The 16,744-nt window shown below is 33.5% G+C and overlaps 1 protein-coding gene across 4 annotated transcripts in view; it reads right to left on the bottom strand.

Moving 5' to 3' along the window:
- LOC148619095 (3-mercaptopyruvate sulfurtransferase-like) overlaps nucleotides 1–16,744 on the bottom strand; it is a 48,786-nt gene that overhangs the window by 27,254 nt on the left and 4,788 nt on the right. For 3 of the 4 annotated variants that reach the window (XM_088578653.1, XM_088578654.1, XM_088578651.1), the window contains exons 3-4: nucleotides 16,514–16,669; nucleotides 13,770–15,491 (exon numbers count right to left, since the gene is read on the bottom strand). The exons of the other annotated variant lie outside the window; for it this stretch is intronic. In XM_088578653.1, coding sequence (XP_088434779.1) covers nucleotides 15,346–15,491; nucleotides 16,514–16,669 — 302 coding nt within the window. In that variant the 3' untranslated portion in view covers nucleotides 13,770–15,345. Of the gene's footprint in view, nucleotides 1–13,769; nucleotides 15,492–16,513; nucleotides 16,670–16,744 lie in introns of those variants that run through there. 4 annotated transcript variants of the gene reach the window in all.

The raw sequence follows: 16,744 nt of genomic DNA on the forward strand, positions 1-16,744 counted from the left end.
CTACATGGAAACATGGAAAGTTATAAAACAGTTTACCCTATAGATCCTCGTAACACGTTCAAAGGGTGTACGCGACATGTAAATATCGAAAATACTATAGCAGTGAAAGGTTCAATCTCCTTATAATAACAAAAGAAAAAAAATTAAACGAGCACACAAGTCTCAAACTTAAACAAAAACGGGCGTAAGAAACAAACTACGAATGAAAATATGGAGAGAGAGAAAAAAAATCAACAAATTAATGGTTTACCCAATAGAACCCCATAACGGTAATCAAGTACACGCGACATACAAACATTGAAAGTATGAAAAAGAAATCGGTTTACCCGATAGAGCCCCATAACACGGATAATATCGATGAACAGAATGAGTGCGTCTCTAATAGGTAATGAAATGGTCGACTATAAAAATCTAATTATAATAAAAACGAAAGGCAATACACCATACAAAAGCTATTAAAGTTCCAAATGTAAACATCAACTGTTAACCTTACAATGAACAGGATAATCATAAGTGGTTAGTCAAAATTTCAAACTGAATGCAAAAAATATCAAACATATTAAACAAAAATAATTAAAACAACGATAAAATTTAATGTCCGAGAGGTAAACATTGCACAATATGTCCTTATACCTGAAATGCAGTCATAAAGCACAATAAAAACGTTTAAAAATCAATACATGGGCTATTGAAATCACAAGTAAAACGTCTGTCTAATCCTTGAAACATCTATTCAATTGGCATTCTTGCACAAAGAAAATGAAATTACAAACATATAATTTACAAAAAATAATTTAAAAAAAAACATTTAACGTTAATGTAAATGTAGAAATAATTGAAAAAATAAAAAAGCAATTTAAACAAAGAAAGATAACTCTAGTTATAAAATTCCCCTAACCTTTAAGGCCCCCATTCCTACGTCAAAAGGTCCCCATGTTCCCTTATTGGTCCCCCATTTAAGTCCACTTCCGGTCATCCAAGGTCCACTTTCGGTCCCCTCTCCCTACTGGTCACTTCCGCTCCACGGCCACCGGATGTGACGTCATGCGCATGCGCATAGAGGTGCTCCCCGGCTCCCATGAAAAATACTAACCCAAATGTGCATATATACTACTTATATGTTATATGGTTTAGATTTGAAATTTATAATTTTACATAGGAGTTGCTTTCACATATTCCTTTGATAACGCCAACAAAATTTGCACACATCAAACAGAGCCCATCAAGCAGGTTCCTTGCCTCAACACAAGTCCAGTTGTTGAAACATGCTGAAAACTGTATGGTTATATGTACCTCCTCTTGATTTAAATGAAGTTCCAATAAACCCTTCTTTGCTTAGAGCGTCCATTACTTGGAATGATTTCTTTGACATGTTGATGGTCAAGTTTTTAAATAAATTTACCAAATATCATTAATGAAATGCATAATGGAAGACACCTTAAACTGGTACAGAATTTCGGATGTTATAGATTATTCATCGCCAGATCATTTTATCAACATCCATTTAGCACTTATTATTTGGAAGCAAATTGCTGTATCACAAAAATGCTCTTTCTCTGTTTCTCCACGCATTCCCTATTAACAATACTGGTTCCTTGAATCTCACCTACCACTACATTTTGTGGTGGTCGGGGATGAGGAGAATATAGTGTACGTGATTTTTTTCGGAGACCATTTATTATACAACCGTAGTGATATCACAGAGCGTTTCTCGGCATATAAAGTTATTGGTGTGTTGTTCGATTTATCATTTACTGTTATTAGTGACAGCAAATTTGCACAGGCTACTAAAATCTTTGTTTTTTACATAATATTCCATTTAGAAATGAACGACACTTGCATATGCAGGTTCTTACTGCAACTATTTATTGGGTCATCATTAACTCACACTTACTTCGATGTAACTGCAGTAGCTTTAATGTGTTATTTCTGACCATGTGTATCAATTTGAGTATAAACGATCACTACTTTAGTTTTTATAGGAACGAAAAGTGGCCTATAACATTATTGACATATTTGTTATTCCAACTGATGTTGACGCTCGCAATATTTGCTTTCTCTATCAAGTGAGACTTTGGATTCTGTTTTCGTTTTGGAATGTATCTCGTTGTTCTATATTAAATATGAGATATTCAGTTATATTATAATCATTGTGCTGATTCCAAGATTTCATATACTGGAAAATTCACATTCTGTGCACTAGATTATTCCATCTCTAAAATGACCTTCGTGTTTGTGTGAATAAGTATGGTTTCCAAAAAAAATTAAAGTATCATATTTTGTACATGATATCATAATCATATTTCAAAATATAAACACTTTTTTGAGGATATTACGCTGATATTAAACAACTGTAATATGCATTTTTATATTATAAAAGAATTAATAGACGTGATTTTTCAAAAAGCATTCAGATATTTTAAATTACCTTAAGTTCTTGAAACATCAAACTATACTGCCATTATCAAACAAAGCTTGACGATTTGGGCAAGTTGGACTTTGAAACCTATTTTTCATGTAAGCCAAATAGTTGTATAATATGTTTATACTAAAACTGATATCGCTTAATAGAAAAAAAAACAAACTTCAAATGATCACATGTATTGACTTAAGAACTCATAACAAATATTCAGGTAAAGCAATTAATCAGTCTTATCATCATCATTACAGATGTCTTTGATCAGTAATTTGTCTCTTCCAATGTTCGCCAGTAAACACCACGGTGATTACCCGATGGAATTTTAACGAAGTATTCACCACTTTCATTTGATGTGACACGTGAATTTAACCAATATCTACTCTTAAACCATCCTTCACAGTTACTATCGTTGTTGTCATTGTCCTTATCGCTTGTTGAAAAGACAATCCCATTTTGATGATCTAGACCGTTACCTAAATCATTAAGGTAGAGTTTAAGTTAAAGATAAACGATATGATCACACCTTAACGAGGAAAGGGACAATGAACAATAAAGGGTTTTAATAATTAGATCATATTCTGATATAAATAAATAAATTAAATGAGCAACTTGAACTCCACTAACAACTGGGAGCGTGTACCAGGTGCACCGGTAGAGTAAGCGTCCTCTGCTTTTTTAATAAACAACCGCCGAGTTGCTCATAAAAAAATTCCTATCCGGGGTAGACGAAAGAGGAAAGGAAAACTAACACGACCATACAACTTCTGTAGTGATTACTTCAATCTTGTAGCAACATAACCCTGTTCCATATGCCTAATTGTAAGTAGCCTAACGCGATAAAAAAAAGTCTACGTAGTTACGGCAAGCTCTGGCATAACGTTTGAGTTGTGATATGAAAACTCCATACGAAGGTGCTGAAGGGATGTTGCCACAGATGACAATACTGAAAGAAAAGTCATCGCGTTTGTCGTAATGTTTGGTCAATAGTTTTACTTTACCATCCATTTTTAAGTGCAGGTCAAGATATGAGGCTGACTTCACGGTATCTGTATTACCATTACGTGTTACGTATCTCTGCAAATCTGCATACACGTAATACATCCTTATTAAAGTTTATCAACTACAGCATATCTCGTAAAATCATGAGTTTCAGTGTAAATATGACCTTTTGTTCATATGAAAGGCGACTGTATGGCTTGTCTGCGAGCAAATGTTATCCTCCTGTAAAAATTGAGAACTTCATGTTGATGTTTTGATTCCTTAACAAAACAAAATTTCTGTATGCTGTACTAACCAGGAAGTAATCACTCATCAGCAGCGTTAGAACCAAATATTTTAAAAGTTATAGATCCAAAAAGTATATACAAGAAGTACTATAAACTAAAGATATCCAAATAGTAAGCCAGATCCAACACCGATAAGTTATACATGTATCAAACTATATCAAAGGAGTTACATGTATATGAACGTAGCCACCATATTTAATATCTTCAATGCAAAGAATGAAGCTTCTGTGTTATAGGGTTTTCGAATTCTGTGCTACTAAAAATAATATGATATACTGTTCGGGTCAGACAAGTCTGACATGTTTTTTGAAGAGCAAATGCACACATTTATTAATGTTGTGACCTACATGGAAGAGGAAACCAAGATTCTAGCGGAAATCAAAAGAATGTAATGCAGGGACAAAGACAGACAAACAAAACATAAAGTAACTAAAATAATACAAGTAACAAAAGTAAAGGAAAACTATGACACATTGAACAAATCAGTTTTCATGGTGCAGATGGATACACCGTAACGATCCACGAGTTCATAATGACGATCATAAAATTTCTGTAGTGATGACTTCAATCTTGTAGCAACATAACCTTGATCCAGAAGCCTAATTGTAAGACGTCTAGCGCGAAACAAAAAGTCTGCGTGGAAACTATGAAAAACTGTAGGACGTAGATTATCTAAATAAATGTGAACTAAATGGTTGATACTTGTATATTTACATTGTATAAGACATTACAGAGTTATAATCTTTTATCGCTATTTATTTTTGGTGAAGTACATGTTGAAAATTTCATTGAACTTCATTATTGAGGAAATACAATATGAATCGATAAATCCAACAATTATACAGTTCACCACTAACGAATCATGACATTTATTTTAGGAGTGGGACACATTCTCACATCTTCTCTGGATTTCAGGTAAAGGTATGTCCCTGAACTATCGTATACGGGTATTTATTTTCCATATTGATTAACTGCACATGCTACGAAACATCCTGTTACCCATATGAAATTAAAAAGGTACTTAATATTAAACGCATTATTTAGACAAGATGTGATATCGAAGTCATCACGGGGTCCTAGAATTTTTTCGTTTGTCCATGGCGAGCGCCGGTTTGTTCTCCAAGTCAATGTTTTTTTCTCTAGAGGGTGTCCATGCAAAAACCAGGTAGGGAGTGGCATATGACAAATGCATCCTTTCTAAAAGTTAAATGTTAGTTTTATTAACTGCAACAATAAAAAAAAAAGAAAAAAAATATAGAAAACATTTAACAAGGGGTATATTTCTTTATTTTGTGCAAAATCCATTCAGCTATCCATTGCCGATTTTTGAAAGATCTTTGAAATGCAAACATTTTGACTTATGTTAACTACATTGGAACAACAAAAATCAGTGGGGAAAATAATGTTGTGCTGTTATTACATATCATAAAGTTTGCGTTTTTTTTTACATTGACACGCCATTAAATAGTGCAATGTGTGTTGTTTTCATTTAAAACAGTTATTTCATACATACCCAAAGAACAGAAATCCATTACATTCTTGAAAAGATATGTTTTCTCAGAAAACTGTCTATGAATGGATTCGACATCTAACAGCACACCTTTCTCGGTACTGACTGTACTCGTCAACGGATTTTTTTCCACCATTCATTTGGCCTGATTTTATATCTATAAAAACAGTTTTTTTGTTAAGAGTTTATCTCAAGAACAACACTGATTTTAACAAAAGTTTTCTCTTTCGTATATTTCTATTTTGTATTTATCGTTACGGTGAATCCATCTGCATCATGAGAATCGATTTATTCACCATGTTAACCCCAGACATTTTATGAGGAACTAGGTGGGTGTTTCAGCAGAAGCTGCACACTTTTCTTAGTTAATTCCGAGTTTACTTTTGTTTCTTTGTATATGTTATTTTGGTTATGTCACGTTCTTTGTTATGTGTGTAAGTTTTTGTCTGCCTAGTTTTTATCCCGGGATTATATTCTTGGCTGCTCGAATCTTGGTTCCTCGCTTATTTTCATTACTGTTGTTTACGAAAAGTAGCAAATCAACCAGATTTATCATGTTAAATCTATTTAGTCAGTAAATGTAACAAATTAACTAGACTGTTTACTGTAGATTAGTGTATGCAAAGGGAGTAAGAAAAATAAGGATAAATAAAATTATATACTGGTAATCCAAGATAACGCAACAAAGAACTGACATAAAAGAATAAAATAGCACGCACATAAAAAGAATAGTAAATAAGCATTGCTGCAAACTGGAATTGGAGCATAAACAGATGTGCCAGTAGGGGAAGCGTCTTTTTTTCCTAGAAAAACCCGTCGAGTTACTCATAAAATTTTCGTCCGGGAAAGTAAAGGAGACAGGAAAACTATGGCACATTGAACAAATAGGTTCTCATTGTGCAGACGGATACAATATAACGATCCACGAGTTCACGATGATCACCACAGTTAAGACTTCAATCCTGTAGCAATATAACCCTGGCTGTTTCAGAAGCTTATTTGTATTAACTCTCGCGCGGTACATAAGGGCTTAATGTGTAAATTGTGATACGAAAACTCTTTACGCGGGTGCTGAGAATATGTTGCTACATATAAAAGGAAAGTTGACAATACGGAATGATAAAGCAAAACAAGTACATGAAGGTTGACCTTTATTAAGTACTGGGTTGCAAAAAATAAAGGAATCGAACCTTCATGCGCAAGTTTATGCCATCATGATGATATTACCATCTTCCGTTAAGACTTTTAAAAATCAAAATCCGTTTAAGTGACTTTTTAAGGACTCGGAAAGTTAAACAAGATTTAAGAAAATCTCGCACAGTTGTGTAAATAGAAGCTGAAGCGAGTTCTGTTAGGTTTTACTATTAATTTTAACGCTTCCTTTGACACAAATTAAACCGTTGTATAAGTCCTTAAATGAAGTCCGCTCCACAGGTTATAGTTTATAATGGGTTGGGCATGGGCATATAGACTTCTAACGTGGGTGATTGTTTTGAATGAGAATTAAATTTCTTTTTATGTTTAAAACTCGGTGAATTCATAAATTGATATTTTTATTTTCATTTCAAATAATATGCATATCTTTATCAGATAGAAATAAAAAAGAACTGCTAAAAGAATATTTTCTGATGATGTTATAGTAGTGCCTGAACAATAATTGCAAAATTGAATTTGGAATCTAAGATGAATGGAGATTTTTCATTTGGGCGAGGGAAAATTTCTATAATAGGGATAGGTGTATAGAAAGTTCATTATTCAGATATACAACTCAGATTTTTATTCAGCTCTCAAATCACGTGGGTTGAAACAGAAATACATATTATGCATTGCCCATATAAAGCGGAACATGTCTGACACTCAGGTCGACCTAGCTATTTTCTGTGTTTGGACGCGTTTATACTCTTTATACACTTGCAAATAGTATGAAATATCAAGGGTAAATAAATACACGTAAACTTGATTTCCTATTGTAACAGACATTTGATTCTACTTATCCTGCTGGCTAGGCTTATTTGGGTGCAACGAACTAATTGATTTACTAACAGTACACGTATATGTTTACAAAATCAGCATGTAGCTATTTAAATGTTTTGTATGTATTTCTCTAAATCTACAGGTCATATTCAAATGTGATTATTGCGATCTCGTTTCATGCTTATTTCACATAAAGATGTATTGATGATGTATTGTCCATTAACAACCCTTCTTTTGGTAAATGGTTACCTTCAATATATCAACCAGATCTCGAGATAAAGGAGACTACAGAAACGGCTTGTTCAATATCTTTTTGGATCTACATCTCGAACAGTGGTCATCTCAATACTAAGACTAATGATAAAAGAGACGATGTTAGTTTTTAAATTTAAAATTTTCTTTACCTGTGCAGCAATATACCTTCATCTTCCGCATATGGTGTTTATATTTCAACAATGGATTCGTTACGCTAAAGCAAGTACTTACTACCCTGATTTCATATCTGCGTAACAGATTTCTGAACCAAGAGAAACTGTCTCAAATGGTCTTTTACCAAATTTTTTTTTCAGATAGTTCTTGGTTGAAAAATAGTCAGTTTCCTCTACAAGAATGAGAAATGACTGCTTTCTGTGAATTATTCTTTGTACTGATATGACCATAGATTTTCCGAATATGAAACTATATCATGCAAATGCTATTTAATCACCACAGATTTATTCATGCCTCGATGGAAGAGATAGGTTTGGCGGGTTATAAAACCTAGATTTTACCCACCATTTCGTTTGAAATGCCTGTTACAAGTCAGGATCATTGCGTTACCATCTACTCCGATGATGTAATATTCGTTTTGTCAGATTTATTTTGACTTGACTATGGATCGGATAAGTGGTCGATATAATAGTTTTGTTGGTATCCTTATTAAATAGTTTTGCGTCGTCGACAGAACGCCGAGATGACAAAATGCTCAAGTTAAAACAAACAAATAAAATAAAATAAGGGAAAATCATTTTTTCTTTAGAAATGCATTTTGATTTTTTTAGATATCGTAGCAAACTATATGCCAATTATATTCTAAAAAAAACGACATTTTATTCAAACTAATGAACAACAAATAATACGTAATTCTGAACTTGCAAAATGTTATTACTAAATAGCAGATTATCCTATCTTCGTGTGACTAATAAAATGCAGTCATTACTTTATTAAGAGTCTTAGTTTGTCATGTACTCTTCATCGTGCGTGACATTTTTGTTACCTTTCCGAATAAAAAATATTGCTGACATCAGACAGGGTAAAGCTTACGGGGGTTATTCCCGCTTAATTGGGGTCGAAACTCCATATTTGACAAAATGCCACTTCTTAGAAGAATATTCATCACGGATATGTGTAGGGCGTAACAGGCGTTAAAACAACAAAACACCAATATTTCCTTAGTAAATGATTAATTTGTACACTGTGAGCGTTCATTAAAGGCAAACGGTTCTCAAAAATGAAATGCATGCAATTCAACATTTTCAACCTGAAAAAAAAACGGAATGCTCAAAAGGAGAGGTTACGAGAACGTGCAATACCGACTGATCCCTTAAGTTGGACCAGTCTACGTTGATTCAAGCTCGAGCTGGACAAAGAGCCATTTTATGTGACTCTTTGTCAGTTCTGTTTATAAATATCGGTAAGTTAACTGGTTCACACTTCATATTGAGCGTTTTATTATGTTTTTGTTCTTCTTCATAGGTTGTACGTTTTTGAAGTTCAGGAAAATAAATAATTGTCACTTGTAGCCACTTTGTATGAAATTATATTCGTAGGTTATTTTTAAAATCACCTTCTACATTTGTAATAATATTACTGTGTAGGTAAACTATAAAACGCTAGTTTTGTCTCCGTCATGGACAGTGCACAGGGTTTTTTTCTACATTAAATTGGTATGTAAACTACACAAACGAATTATCTACATATATGACGAGCTGGCGTTACTCTTAAAAGCAACAATTGGGATATCTATTTCTGTTTTCATAGTAATATTTATTTATTTAATGTCACTAATAGCGCACGACACGTCAAGATGTGGTGCAAGATGTCATATCGTAGGATTTGATTTCAGACTGAAAGAACACCGACTTTCTCTTTTAAGACTGTTTAAATTTAACTTCTTTTTTAGTTTTTTTTTCCTTTATTTACTTCTTATTTCTACCCATTACGCTCTCTGGTGTGTGTGGGCATCACCAAAGCCCCTCCATCTCTGTCTGTTAACAAGTTGGTGTAGGGCTCCATGTCTGGTTGATATTCTTCATATAAGCTTTAACTGTGTAAAGCTTGGTAATGTTTGGTCTTCCTATCTGAAGTTTTCCTTTAGGGGTCTAAAATAATGCTGTTTTAGTCATGATGACCTGATTTTTACGGAGAACATGACCTACCTATCTCCAGATCTTCCACAGTGTTCTTCGTTCTCAAGTTGTATGTTCGTGATATTTGGCCAGAAGATTTTAGAGATTGTTCTCAGATGTTTTGCGTGGAACGTTGAGTGCAATTCTTGGTGAAGTTGGGTGAGTAAAACGCCACAATTCTGAGCCATAGAGTAATGTCGGGATAACACAGCTATTGTATAGTTTAAGTTATAATGTTACGGTATACTGACCAAATTTTCAGATTGAATTCAGGTTGTTAGATTAGTTCTTACGTTAAAGCTAATCGTTGAGGAATGTCTGTGTAAGTTCATCCATCTGTTTTGCCAGTGTTACCCAAATATAAAATTTATCTGACTTCTTATATGTTCTCCATTTAATTGTACAAGTTTGGTATTTGTGCTGTTTAGAACCATAATTTCAGTCTTTCTTGCATTTATCTTTCATCCCATTTGTTGAGAATATTGTTGTCAGCAAAGTCTAGATCTTCCAAATATGTATAGGTTGACAATCTAATTCCATGTGGGATGCTCGTTGTTCGGCGCATAACCCAATCAATGAAAATTACAAAAAAGTGTTGATGACATAATACAACTTCGTCTGACACCTATTTTCACTGGAAATTATATATCCCCATTCCAAACTGTGCACTTGAGTTGCTAAAAGGCTCTTGGCAGAACAAAATTGTTTGGAATGCCAGAGGATCGTAATACACTCAATAATATAATTCTATGCAGAATGTCAAAAGCTTTCTCAAAATCTGCAGAGTTAATAAAGAGTTGACGCTGACATTCATTACATTGTTCTATGATGATCTATGAAAATCTGGTCAATACATCCCTTACTCATAACGAATCTTGTTTGCTCTTTCCCCAGCTTTGATAATCAGTTTTGCTAGAATTTTGCCCAGTATTGAGAGGAGCGTTATGCCTCTCCAGTTGTTGAGAAAAGTCTCCCTTTTTGGTATTCTGATTATCTTTCATTCATTCATTTCTGTTGGTGTTTTGAGTTCTTCCCATATATCATTAAAGATATGTTGAAAGGTATTTGCTGACATTGAAGGGTCTATTTCGAATAGCGCAGCATTTAATTGACCATGGAAGGGGCTGTGTAATTTTTTAGATATTTAATTGAAGATAGATTTAATCAATCTCAGATGGGTCAATAGCAATGTCTCTGACTCAAGACTGGTTCATTTAGTGGAGGTCGATTTAATACCTCTTTCAAATTTTCTGCCCATCTTCATTCTTGCTCTTTTCCTGATGTTACAATATTTCCCCTTAATCTTTGACTGATATATTCAGCGACGGTTTACCTTCTTTATTGATTGTCTTCGTGATTTTGTAAAAACATTTCTTATTGAAATTTTCCCCTTGCAGTTTCTGATTTATCTGCAAGCATATTTATATATATTATCTTTTCTAACAAGTGTCTTTACATCTTGATGTATACCATGTACTCCTTTTTGGTATATTTCCTTTAGCCTTTACAATTTTGCCTCAATTACTTTATTTTTTTTTTACATGTTTTCTTCCTTCAATCTTATCCATGTTTCCTATGTTATTCGATCTCTATTTTTTCATTCTTTCCTTGTAGCCAATACAATTTTCTTCACTCTTTGTGAAGATATCAGATATATTTTCCCATTTATCACGAACTGTTTAATTTTTCTTCGTGGAGGTCTTAAAGCGCTTTAGATCTATTCTCTAGTTCTAAAGAGAAGACTTTTTTTAATCTTGTTGTTTTGGCTTGATTTCAAAACTTGCAAATCTTAGCTTCAGCTTTATTATTGCTGTTACTAGCTGATGGTCGCAGCCAATATCTGCTCCCCCCTTTTTACTCTGACATCGTGAATGATCCTTTCCACATATTGCTTATTAGATGATAAGTTTTTTTTATCTCTTATATTTGACGAATACCACCATTTATAGATTCCTTGTGAGGGAATAATATGTCTCCTACTGTTAAATTGTTTGTAGCGCAGAATTCCACAAGTCTTTCACCAGTCTCATTCTTTGCACCACATCCATGTTTCCCTATAGTTATTTCGTACTCTTAATTATCTGAACCTACTTTTGCATTTAGGTTTCCAATAATGATCTTAATATCATGCTTTGGAATTTTATCATATTCTTGATGTAACTGATCATAAAAGATGTCATTTTGCTCTTCATCAGCTTCAGGTCGGCGCATAGTACTCAATTATTGTAACTTTAATTTGATTTCCTTCATAAATAGCCATGATAAGTCTATTGTTGAAAGGCTTCCATTCCATCAATGATCTTTTCATACTGCTCTTCATGATTATTCTACTACTTCTTGGTGTACAACATCTTTCCTACCAGAGTATAAAATTGTTTCCCCAGAGTTATTCCACCTACTTTTCTGACGCTTCAAATTTGGAGGTTGTATTGCCACATTTTTCTTGTTACCTGTGCAAGTTTCCCAACAGCAAGTATTGTTCGTACATTCAAAAAGCCAATTAAGCTTTTACTTTTTGACATGTTAAGTGTCTCCCAAGTTCATGTTTAAAGCTTCGTTTCGGCTTTCGCTGTCAACATTTATTCTTGCTCCACAAGTCATTATGGTGCGTTGAATGCCCTTATCATCTGCTTAATCGAATTTCTTTGCTGCTGTTTATGTAAAAAAAAAACCTCCTTTTACAATTAGGGATGTCAGCCTTAAGCTTAACCTTCTACGAGAAGGGTAGGGTTTTCTGTCGGGGTTCTCCAGAAAACCAAATCCATAGACTCCGATTTTCTGTCTGGATTTAGTTCTACAGCCTTTTATTCAATAACCTTACGGTTAGGAATGTTTTTTAATTGTTATCAAGAACTCGTGGATCATTATCGTGTATCCACATGCACTGTGAGAACCTATTTCTTTACCATGTCATAGTTTTCCTTTCCTCTTTCATCTTCCACAGACTAGACATTTTATAAGCACCTTGGAGAGTCCAGCGCCCTAGACCACTCGGCCAGCTAGGCTATATAAAAATGTAGCTTTCGCTGGCCCGGTGATTCCTCCTCATATCCTACATAATAACACCTAGATGAACTGTCCCGTACTACCATACATTGTGTACTAAGTTACAGCCCTAGATTAATCCTACGAGGAGGAATCACCCAGCCAGCGAAAGCTATATTTTTATATAGCCTAGCTGGACGAGTGGTCTAGGGCGCTGGACTTAGTGCAGGCGGTGTTGCCATAAATGTCACAGCGGTACGAGTTCGATTCCCGCGGAGGGAACGACAAAAATTTGCTTCGCAAATTTGACAGTTCTAACATAGTTGGGAATTTTTCAGACCCTTCCATAAGTTTACGTTATCTTCCCTGTATCAATTTGATCCGATGGAGCAGTGTAGAGAATAGAGTCGTCACATTCTGAGACGTTATATATATATATATATATTGTTATTTTATCAATAACTTCTGGTTTGCAATAAAATATATATCGGATTCTCTTCTCATTTACAGAGTGAGCTAGTTCTACCCAAAGCCTTTTCGGCAGTTTTGTTTATGCTTAAAGTCCAAAAACAAGCATAACACTTTTATAAAAGCAAAGGGCGCTTATCCTATTGGTGCATCTGGTTTAGGTCTGAGATGCTTATTTGCTTTTATTTGTTTGTACGTGATATTTTGGTTATTTAATGCTCTTTGTTGTGTTCTGTTTTCCCTGTCGTGTGATTTCTTCTATGATTATTCTTCTGTGATGCTATTTGACCCATAGCTGGTTTTTTTTTCATTGTTGTCTTTTAACAGCGTGATAAGAGATAAAAGTAGTCAACATGTTTGCTGTATGTGCTGTTGAAAGTTCTAAATTTGTTTGGTTTTGTTTTGTTTTTTAAGGAACAGGGCTGTTTAATTTTTAGTTGCTTGTGTAGAGACATTATCAAAAACATCTCTTTTCTACTGTAAACCATGTAAATAAATCATTTTGTGCCATTTTACTACAATAAATATTATATACATCATCTTCTGAAGTGAATAAACAGTAGAATGTATCTGAATTGACACAAATCATACTAAAAATTATTTAAATTAAAAGACGAATAGCAATAATTCTAAATTTTATAAACATACATGTACCACGCTTACTGCCGATGAAATTCAATAGTTTCAAACATGATGTATGCATGCTTTTATAAACATTATTTGATGAAATAAACAAAGTGTCAGGCAGAAGGTATTTATTTTCAACAAAACAGACCTATAGTATAGTAATGCCTACAGCTGCCATAAATGCGAGATTATACAGCGGCTTGTTCCCATTTCGCCTTAGCTGTCAAATTTAGTGCATAAAATTATTCCCATTTCGCCTTGGTAAGATTTGGAGTGAACTCAGGCGAAAAGGGAACATGTTTAAACATATAATTAAGTGCTACCTATGTTTTATAGCATTTTAACCTTAATACATGTACATGTATATGTAGATCATCATATTGTTTGTTGAGTTCTCTTGGTTATTTCATTTATTTTGTTTATTTTGTGAAATGATTAAGTGGTATTGATTGGGTTTCTGTCTTTATATTTTTTTATTGCCCTTTCATTTTTCTTTCTGATTTTAATCACGTTTCATTTTTTATTTAATGGATACTATGAATAAAAAATAAAGAACAAAATTCAAATAAATGATATGACTGAGCACTTTGTTAAAAACTTCACTCAAAGAAGCACATCCCAATTTTTATAAGCATACGACAATGAAGAGGCAAATTAAAATTTCATTAACATACAACAACTGAGCAAAATCGTAATACATGTATCTAAATGGTTAAAATTGTTAAATGATTTTTAAGAACTAAATTGCAACATGTTACAAAACTTTAAAGTAAAAGCAAGTTCACTTTCAATTATATGTTTAGCTTATTACATTTAATTTCGATTTACTTCGATGATATAACATTGGTTTTAATTCAATCCTATGCATATATACTGATTAAATTGATATTTTTTTTTAATCATCTTTAAAAAAACTGATAAAAATTGATTTTATATATTAATTTCCCCTTAATCATTGTAACAACACCTCATTAGTTTATAGTTTTGTAGTTAAAATAGAAAAGAAAAATATATAAATTCTCATTTCGCCTTAGTACTTTTTCGCCTTTTTTACCTGTAACTCACAGCTAAGGCGAAATGGGAACACACCTATACAGTTTGGTATTATCATCCGTTTGTTGGTGCAAGCATTGGCATGTGGCATAGTTAGGGTCATATACAAATATATCATACGGCTGAGACATAATAATTCATAGCATGGGTGTATTATTTTAAGCACCTTTACTCAAAAATGGCAAAAATGTGTTCGTAAGACGATCAGAGTTACCTGGATTGGTATTGTTGTTGTTTCTATTTTTTTTTCAAGAATGTTGGGTTTCTATTTTTGTAAAGACAGAAATATTAGGGTTAGGTGTTTTCGAAAATGTAATATTTTAACCGGTCTTTTCATTAAGGCATATCGGATCCAAGGAAAAGTTTTGTGATTATCCTCGGTTACTGTTGAAGCCTTTAACTCAATCAAACAACAAGAACTGGGGATTCATTCGTAAATATTAATCCATTAATACATTAATACACAAGTTGCTTCATCTTAAAACTGACACTCGACAATTCAGAAGCACTATGCACCAGCATCATAAAAAGCTGCGGAATAGTACTAGTATGTAAAACTGACACTCGACAATTCAGAAGCACTATGTACTAACATCATAAATAGCTGCAGAATAGTACTAGTATATCAAACTGTTATTATACTTTTTCATCTGATTTATCACTAGGACACATTCTCATGTGTCCTGTGGATCTCATATAAAATTCAGTCCACGCTCCATCATATACAGATATTTCTTTTCCACATTGATAAGCTGCAAACGCCAAGCAACACGCAGACACTCCTATAATTTAATCAAAATAATCTGAGCGCTCATTAACCATACCCAAACCACTCATAAATCATTGTAGTTATAATAAAAAAAATGGCTTATTGTTGTTAAAAGCCAAATGTTCTGATTTAGATCTTCGTATAAATTTCTCCTGAAGCCGTTGATTAGAGGTTATTCTTCGATAAAATATGTACAGCATTTAATGAAATTTGAAGAAGTATTATTGTTGATATATTTTTTGTAATTCAATAACCACTGGGTCCACTGCTGGCAGACCATTTTCAAAAGCCCAGTAGTCCAAATTGTCTGAACCGAAATATACCATAAATCATTCGTTAAAGTTAACAGTATTACAAAATAAAAAACCCTGAAACACTGAAGCATCACTCCTTGTACTCCACATAGTACAATCTCCTGATGCTGGATTTTGACTTCCTGTTTCGATTCTATTTTTCATTTTGATTACTTCTTATATGGATTCCTATCTATCTGGTTCTAATTCTGCTGATGAGAGTGTACGCGTGTAAAACACGTGTACAGTACATCAGAATTTGAAATATTAATATGAGTGGTACATTGTATTTTTATTCATCACTTGTCCAAACATGAAATGTAGTTAGAGGTTTAAAAAATTCATGTACAGTTTCTTCTTTTATATATCTCAGAATCGCTATGCTTCATTTCAAATGGATTATTTTTTTTTAATTAATGACAAGAGTATACTATCATAGCTAACTCCACCGAGATTTAAACTGATACTGAATACATACCAGAACCACATGAAGCCGCTACATCTTTGGACAGATCTATTTGTTCGCAGTATAACTTATTACATACCACAAGCACATGAAGCAACTACATCTTTGGACAGATCTATTTGTTCGGAGTAACTTATTACATACCAGAACCACTTGAAGCCCCTACATCTTTGGACAGATCTATTTTTTGGAGTATAACTTATTACATAACAGAACCACATGAAGCCCTACATCTTTGGACAGATCTATTTTTTCGGAGTATAACTTATTACATACCAGAACCACATGAAGCAACTACATCTTTGGACAGATCTATTTTTTCGGAGTATAACTTTTTTAGAGATTCATCATCCAACAGCACACCTTTCTCTTTGTCAACTATACTTGTGAATGGAATGTTCTTACTACCCTTTATATGACCTGGTTCTATACCTGTAAAAGCACAAATGTTTGCGAAAAAAGTTTTAACGGTAATAGATAAAAATAACTGAAATAAAGATCCATTAT

This window comes from Perna viridis, chromosome 4 (genome assembly GCF_037379345.1).
Source record: "Perna viridis isolate PV_CMFRI_1.1 ecotype Kerala chromosome 4, ASM3737934v1, whole genome shotgun sequence".
Lineage (NCBI taxonomy): Eukaryota > Metazoa > Mollusca > Bivalvia > Mytilida > Mytilidae > Perna > Perna viridis.